At 32.7% G+C, this 8,769-nt stretch overlaps 1 protein-coding gene across 1 annotated transcript; it reads left to right on the forward strand.

The window, feature by feature from the left end:
* The first annotated feature begins 6,050 nt into the window (after window positions 1-6,050).
* LOC114307171 (polygalacturonase inhibitor) lies at window positions 6,051-7,540 on the forward strand. The gene has a single exon (XM_028252570.2). It carries the CDS (start codon window positions 6,324-6,326, stop codon window positions 7,314-7,316), a length of 993 nt encoding a protein of 330 aa, XP_028108371.1. The 5' UTR covers window positions 6,051-6,323; the 3' UTR covers window positions 7,317-7,540.
* The last annotated feature ends 1,229 nt before the right edge of the window (window positions 7,541-8,769 follow it).

An 8,769-nucleotide genomic window follows, 5' to 3' on the forward strand; every position in this document is an offset into this window, starting at 1 on the left:
CATAAGAAGACAAAAAATATCACGATGACTTGTTCACCTGAGGACACTCCGATGATCAAGTCAGCCAATAATCTCACAAAGCTATCGGCACAAATAAATGAATAAAAAGCGTACTTTAGACCCACAAGGTGCCTTATCTTTATAACTAGTAGTACTCTCGTCCCTTAAAAGTCTTACTTCATGAAACTCTATCATTTACAAGGATATCACTTATTCAAGACTTTTCTTAGAAGATTATAGGATCACCTCTTTTAAGAGTTCACCCTCACCCAAACAAGTAGTCTAACATCATTTAGGATTCTTGTCCTCTATTCGAATATTTCAGATTTCTGTATGACTATATCACACCTCGACAACATGACTCTTCCACGTAGCACCTCGACTAACAATCTCAATCATGTGGCCACCCAAAAAATATGTCCCCGCAAGGCACAACTTTTTTATGTTTAAATTTATATTTGATGGAATTGAAAAAGCTTATAACATCTATAGACACTACAAGAAATGTCACTTTTGGCTACCAAAATATTGGTCGCCAAAAGTCCAATATTTTGTCGCCAAACTCGTCACCTATACCCTGTCGGCGATAGTATTGGCGACTAAACTATTTTTGGTCGCTGAAAGTGAACGTTTTGGCTACTAAATTTTCGTTAGTCGGCAAAGGTTATGTTTTGGCGACTAAAATATTAGTAGCCAAAAGTAAGCATTTGGCTACGAAACTTTGGGTAGTCGGGAAATGTGATATTTTGGCGACTAAATATTTAGTCGCCAAAAGTGTTCAAATAAAATTAATTAAATTTTCAGTGACTAAAACTTTTTGTCGTAGATAAGTTTTAGTCACAACATTACTACATTTAGGGACTAAAGAATTTAGTCGCCAAAAAAATTATTTTTCATTTTATTAAACTTTTGGCTACTAACCATTTGGTAGCCGAAAATCTTCATTATACTTTTAGCTACTAAATTTTTAGTCACCTAAAATCTTTGTGTTCTTTATGGCTACCAAATATTTAGTCACTAAAAATATTGATTTCCTTTTTGGCTACCAATTGGTTAGTCACTAACAAATTCACTTCTTTTTTTTTTCGCTACTAAACATTTAATTACCAAAAATTTTATTTTGTGTTTTTTTTTATTATAATTAATTTCTTCACAACCTGTATTTATTTCGTGCAACCTGCACCCTGTATTTAAACAAAATAATACATATATCTATTTCTATTTCGTTTCAACAATACAAAAATTTGATCTTTTAACATCAAATTCTATATAAATCAAATACAATCCAACCCAAAATAATAATTCCATACAAACACAAAATCATACAAGAAAGATGTCCTCTGTACAAAAAATTCTACATCAAATGTCATTTACAGAATATTTTGAAGGTGTAAACATGATGGGAAAATTAAATTTATTTACTAAAATACTTGCTTAATTTAACAATGGAGCCATTGATCTAAACGCTTCTCATCCTTCAAGCTTGCTTCATATAGTTTGGTACCTTTCTTTCTGAAGACACCAACTGCAAAATAATGCAAATGCAGTAATGCAATCAGAAAATCGAGAAATGGAATGGAAAGATGCAAGAACATTTTCCAATACACCCATCGCAGCTTCAGAAAAGAAATTTACACATCATGAGCTTCATTGAATGAATATACTCAATTGAATGTTTATAGAAAAGTGTAAACAACTCAACATGTAATAATTGCCAAAGAACTATCTAAAGAAAGTCAAAGCCAAACAATATGTTGTTCTGTTCAATCCCCACACACCTACAACCTTTCTTACACATTCTTCTAGAACCTTAAATCTACAGGTTTTTCGTGCCCTAAACTTGCCACAGCCAAATCGAACAATAGATAGTAGCATACCAAGTTTTCCAAAAGCTAAACAATTGAATTTGCAAATTAGCTGGCACAACTGATAATTATCACATGCCCATGAAGCAAAAACCTAATTGGCAAAAATTTTAAATGGGCACATAACAAAGCATATTTACACAAAACTTTAACTTGATTACTATCTTTCAACAAAATTTGGCAAAATATAACATAACCATGTAATGCATAAAAAACATGTCTATATACAAAACACAAAACAAAAACTACATAACAAGATCCATCTCTTTCCAAGCAAACCTTTACAATCTATTTCACCGAATAGAAGCCAAATCTATACAAATATACTTATACAAGGAATCCAAGTCCCCAACTAATATAAGAGGATCCCATTATTATGCCTACTGTATAACAGACATATTAGAAAGGTAAATTCACAAACATTGTACTAGCATTTAAACTCATAGATATAGTAAAGTCACTTAAACTCATAAATATAGTAAATTCTTATTACAAAAGTAAAAATTCATCACCAATAACATATATCTTTACTCTTCAATCCTCACAAGTCCAAACTGAAATATCCATAAAAAAATCTCAATCCTTTAATTCCTAAGAAGAGAACCAAATTCATATGTTTGAGTGGTCCCATCCCAGTTGAAATCGAATTCTATCTCGATGGGAACGAGGTTCAAACAAGATTTTGACTCATATTGAGTGGTCTTAATTTGTCCTATGCAAGTGCACATAATAGTAATGAGAAAAATAACAGCTATAGTTATAAAACCCAAGGCAAATCAGCAAACATGGTGATCATAGAATTTACAAAACAACGAGACATTAGTGTTCCTAAGTTCACAAAAGCAGAGTTGTGAAGAGCAAGAACTTACAGTGTGCTGGTAATATCTTCTCCGTCACAATACATATATAAAAATATGGTGTATTTATGAGGGGTTGACGGCGGCAAACAAAAAGGAAAATGTATACAAGCTGTCATGTTTTTCAGGTGAAGGGGATTAAGTGAAACAGAGTCATAGCTCAGGCCTTGGTGTAATTTACCCCAAATTTATCACCCAAAAAAAAAAAAAAAATCAACATCTTTTTAATGAAAACTAAGTCAATGCCTTGAAGTCAAACATTGACATTTTCGTGGTTGGATTTCCAAGAACATGGCATATTGAAGATTTAGATGACGGATAGACTGCTGGAGTTGCAGATTTGGGTATATGACAATAGCACTAGGAAGTAGGTTCAACAAATAGGATTATTATATTCAATGTGTATATCAGAATTGTTCTGCTTACCAGGGTAAAGTATCCTTGTTTTTCAGCTTTCATCTTCCTGAAATGAGTAGTCCATCAATTATATTGTTTTAAAGATTAATAACTTGGGAAGTCTTACTGACTACAAAAGAAACTTACCAGGCAAGCATCAATATCCTGACATCAGTATGGTCTACTTGCAGATCTGAACAAAGAGTCTCAATTCCTTTAGGCCTGTTCAAGAAAATGCAATTAAATAGAATTATTATAAAAGTACAGATGAGATTTATATATATAAACATATTTTATATATTTTATATATACAGATGACAGTCTCATATTTTATATATATAAACATATTTTATATATTCCTTCAGGCCTGTTTATGACAAAATTCACATATATAAACATATTTATATATATACAAACAGAATTATACAACCAAATTTATATATACACAAACAGATTTTATATATACAAACAGATTTTAAATCATACATACTACAGATTTATATATACACACTATGTATACACACCAACACAAACAGAGAAAACACCATTCCAAACCAATCCAATAAAAATTATATTAAAACAAAATGAATAACTGCTAAAAAGCAGAGTCACAGCTAAGAATCAAATCCATTTCATGTTAATTTGACTTGCACATACAAAGCTATTGAGAAAATAGAAGAACCCATCTGGATTTGTGTCTTTTGAGAGATAACCAAATGGTGTTCTGGACTGAGAGAGGCATTGTTTCAAACTGCTTCTGAGCCATCGTAGTTACGAAGAAAAGCATAAATTCAACAAATGGAAGAAGAAGAAACCCCATCGATTTGGGGTCGGGTTTGTGTGAAGGTATGCAAATGGAAGAAGAAAACCCTAAAGGCTGAAATTAGGAGAAGAGAGACCGAAAGATAGAGAGAGGACATACCTGGGGATTGACGGTGGTGCTCGTGTGTGATGGCGGTGATGCTTCGGTAACGATGGAGACAAAAGCGAGAGAGAGAGGGAGAGAAAGACAGAGAGAGCGGGAGGAGAGCAGAGGCAGATAGAGATGTATGAGAGAGTTAGAGCGTGTGGTGTAGGAGTGTACTTCTTAAACCTAGTTTATTCTTTCCCGACAAACGTTTTTAGTCGCCCATAAGAAATAAAGCCTTTTCTCCGACGAAAATGTTTAGTAGCTAATTAATTTTGCCCTCCAAAATCTGAAGTCCAATTTTTTAAATTTTTAATTATAATTGCCAACTAAAATTTGGTCGCTAAAAGTAAATTAAATACCGACTAAATATAAATTAAAAATATTAAAATATCTTAAATATTTGTCCTAATATGTTTTTTTACTAAAAAATATAATAATATATTTTAAAATATTATATTCTTATATTTTCTTATATTCTTATATTTTAAAATTTTATGACAGATAATAATATATTCTTATATATTTTAAAATTTTATAAGAATATATTTTAAAATATTATATTCTTATATTTTAAAAATTTTCTTATATTCTTATATTGTAAAATATAGTTAATTTTTTTTTGGGACTCCTGCATGACTAACTAGGCACTAATCAATTTGATTTAGAATTTTAGAACATGCAATATGTATATTTTGTCATAGATAAAGACAGATGAAGAAATCATGTGTCAAGTGGATTTATTTAATTTATTATTCAGTTGGAACTAGTTTATTATATTAAATTTTTAATCACAAAATACACCCAAAATAAATTTTTTAATTTTCATTTGGCTACCAAACAATTTAGTAGCCAAAAGTAGGTCTACAGCGACTAAACGTTATTTTGTCGCTGAAAATATATGTTTGGCAACCAAAATTTTGGTCGCCGAAGATCAAAAATAATTTTTTTAATTTTCATTCGGCTACCAAACAATTTAGTAGCTAAAGATGCCCCTACGGCTACTAAAATTTATTTTAGTCGCCAATTGTGATATGTTTAGCTACTAAAAAATTTTTTAGTGGCCAATTGTAATATTTTTAGCTACTAAATTTATTTTAGTGGCCAATAATCAACATTCCCCTACAAAAAAAAATTAATAGCTAAAAAGTTGACTTTTGCTGACTAAAATTAATTTTGGTAGCCAATTCCCACACTTTTGGCGACTAAATTTGTTTTGGTAGCCAAAAATGGTCGCTAAAAATGTGTTTTCTTGTAGTGACAGAAAACAATATTGATGATTTGAATTGTTTAGTGTGGAAAGTCTTTAAAAATAATCATCAATGGAAAGATAAATAAATTGATTTTATAACGTTTGTTTTTTAAAAAATAGACAAGTAAATCAAAAAAAAAAAAAAAAAAAAGAAGATATGGTGTTATATTTAGCATTTTTTTTATAGTCTTTATTACCAATTTTAGCCTAAAAGCTTCATCCCAAAAATCACTATTGTTTGAGAGTTTGTATTAGATTATTTGATATAATTTATGCTTATAACTTATTAAACAAAATAACTTCAATAAAAATAAAAAATAAAAAAAAATCTAAAAACTGAATATGTAATTTTAAATTCTATTTTGTGATTATTAATTTTTAAATTATAATATATTATACTAAGCAAGTTTTTTTTTTTTTTTTTAACGTGGAAAAGATGTACTGTGAGAATCACAGCATCCGTGGGCCTTGACTTTGGAATAGTTGGTTGACTGTCAAATTTAACCCAATCCAAAAGAAGAGATCTACTACCGAGACACCCAATAGAGCTCAACTATATATCACAAAAGAGATCAAGTATTGATCAAAGGGAAAAGTTAGAGATCATGAAAATTTTGTCATGAAAATGATCATGAAAAATTTATGATCCTTGGATTATCTTGATTAGTGTGTGGTGCTTTATTCTAAGTGTAATGTAAGAGTCACAAAGCTTTCATGATTATTTTCATGACAAAATTTTCATGATCCCTAACATTGTTGTTGATCAAAATATAGCGCTAAATCTCTAAAAAGAATCAACTAGACAAAGCCAACATTCCACGCCCTCTGAAAATTGAACCTAACGCGCCTATGTATAAAGGACAACCTTCTCCAGAAGGGCACCACCCCGGTGGTATACTAAACAAGCTTATTGTTATAAGGAATATCCAGCCATTGATTCATGTCATGAGTCATGACTACAGCAAATTTGAAATCACTATAAATAGAAAAGGCTCTGCATGCTTCATCTTTCATAGCAACAAACCAAAAAAATACACAAACCGAAAATGACTCTCTTCTCAGTTCTGTCCCTCTCTCTCCTCGTCTTTCTCTCTCTACCATCTCCATCTCTCTCCGAACCCGAAATCTGCAATTCCGAAGACAAAAAAGTCCTCCTGAAAATCAAAGCAGCCCTAAACAATCCCTACCACTTGGCCTCGTGGAACCCAGAAACTAATTGCTGTGATTGGTACTCAGTGGAGTGTGATGAAATCACCAGTCGTATCATTTCCCTCACTATCTTTGGCGGTAACATCTCCGGTCAAATCCCGGCAGCTGTCGGTGACCTCCCATACCTCCAAACCTTAGTCTTCCGCAAACTCACCAACCTTACCGGTTCAATCCCATCTGCCATTACCAAACTCAAACACCTCAGAACGATAAGATTGAGCTGGACCAACCTCTCTGGTCCTGTTCCTTCATTCTTTACTGAGCTCAAAAACCTAACCTTCCTTGACCTGTCCTTCAATGACCTCACTGGTTCAATCCCTCCCGAGCTAGCCCAACTCACCAACCTCGCTGCCATTCACTTAGACAGGAACAAGCTCACCGGAACCATCCCCGAATCCTTCGGGACGTTCACCGGGTCAGTCCCAGACCTCTATCTCTCTCACAACCAACTCACTGGACCAGTACCAAAATCTTTGGGTAATTTGGACTTTACAAGACTTGATCTTTCACGTAACCAGCTTTCGGGTGATTTGTCATTCATCTTCGGATCCAACAAAACCATGCAGATAGTTGACTTCTCCAGAAACATGTTCGAGTTTGATCTCAGTAACGTGGTTTTTCCAGCGAGTTTGATATCGTTGGATTTGAACCATAACAAAATCTTTGGGAGTCTGCCTGCGGGTTTGACGGCGGTGAATTTACAATTCTTTAATGTTAGTTACAATAGGCTGTGTGGTCCGATTCCAACCGGTGGGAAGTTGCAGAGCTTTGATCTCACGTCGTATTTCCACAACCGGTGCTTGTGTGGCGCTCCATTGCCAGCTTGCTAGTAGCTTCACCAAGTCAAGTTTTAAATTTCAAGTTTAAAGTCAAAATTGTAATAACATTACATACTAAGCATAGATATCTCACAAAGAGTGAGTGTCCTATCTTGTGAGCCACATCATTTGTAAGACATGTATGTCTTATTTTGTGTTTGATCGTATATGCCTCTACACTTATTGTTGTAATAATAATTTGTTTCAATAATAGTGCGGATTTACATTTCGATTCATTCAGTTGGGACAAAAATTATGGATGAGAGTTTTCATTATATTAAAAAATATGAAAATGATCGATACATAAACTTATTTTTTAGATCTATTTTTTAAATTTAGTGATGCGTAAAAGAGATGTTTGACTAACAGTTATAAAATATATGAAAGACATAGAATTGTTTTAGATATTCTAATAGACTGTCATCACTAAATAGAAAATGTAGGTTTAATTTTTGAATTAGAGTGATACTATAGTAAGATAAATTTAAGCAGAATCCTACTATTTCTTTTCAGTTTCAATTTGGTCTCCTTTCTTGAGGAAATGTACAGTGCATCTTTAGAGGAAATAATCAAAGAGTTTAACATACAAAGGGCTAACACAACAAACATAACTAGAAGAGCATCATCTAAATCTCAACACGGGTTACCAAAACCAAGAAACGCCCAGTATCTCAATCAAAAAATGCATCAAACTCCTGCAAAGGAAGTAGAAATCACAAAATCGAAAACAAAACAAGAAGAAAAAAATTAGATTACTGGATTAGAAATGTAACACATTTGTCATTTAGTTTTTTATTATGTTATTTGTCTTATTTTTTAATTAAATATAGTCATATCAAGTGTAACTCATACCCACCCCCTAGGTGGCCCACTGGTAAGGGCGAAGATGTGATTGTGTGGGTTAGGCGCACGGTCACGAGTTCGATTCCTCTCTGGGACACTTTGGAATTTAAGCGGGGAGCCGCGGCAGTGGGATGCTTGCTCTGATTGCTCCCCTGAGAATTAGTCGGTGGACGCAGCCCAACAGTAAAAGTCGGACACCTCAGTTTCAAAAAAAAACAAAAAAAAATTATCAGGTGTAACTCATTATCAATTTTTACAAATATAACAAGGAGAGGAGATTTCTTTTAGCCCATAATCTGAACTAATTTGGATCATTTATTTTATTGAGATATTTCGTATATTTCACTCACATAAAAAAAAATAAAGTAAAATAAAATAAAAATAAATCTATTTAACAAAGGTGTCTTTCAATTCCATTCAGATCCAATGGAAGGGATAATGATGAAAATAATGAACCCCCAATATTGACAAGTCAGACTCCGAACATGACAACCCGTGTAAAGCGGCAAACCGACGCCATTGTGTTCTCATTTGTGCGTCAGGTTTTCATTATAATTAACCATCAACGATTCACACCATTAATTTTGATGTTTTAATAAAACACTAATAATATAATAATAAA

The sequence above is a fragment of the Camellia sinensis genome, chromosome 5 (assembly GCF_055761805.1).
Source record: "Camellia sinensis isolate YWXY chromosome 5, ASM5576180v1, whole genome shotgun sequence".
Taxonomy (NCBI): domain Eukaryota; kingdom Viridiplantae; phylum Streptophyta; class Magnoliopsida; order Ericales; family Theaceae; genus Camellia; species Camellia sinensis.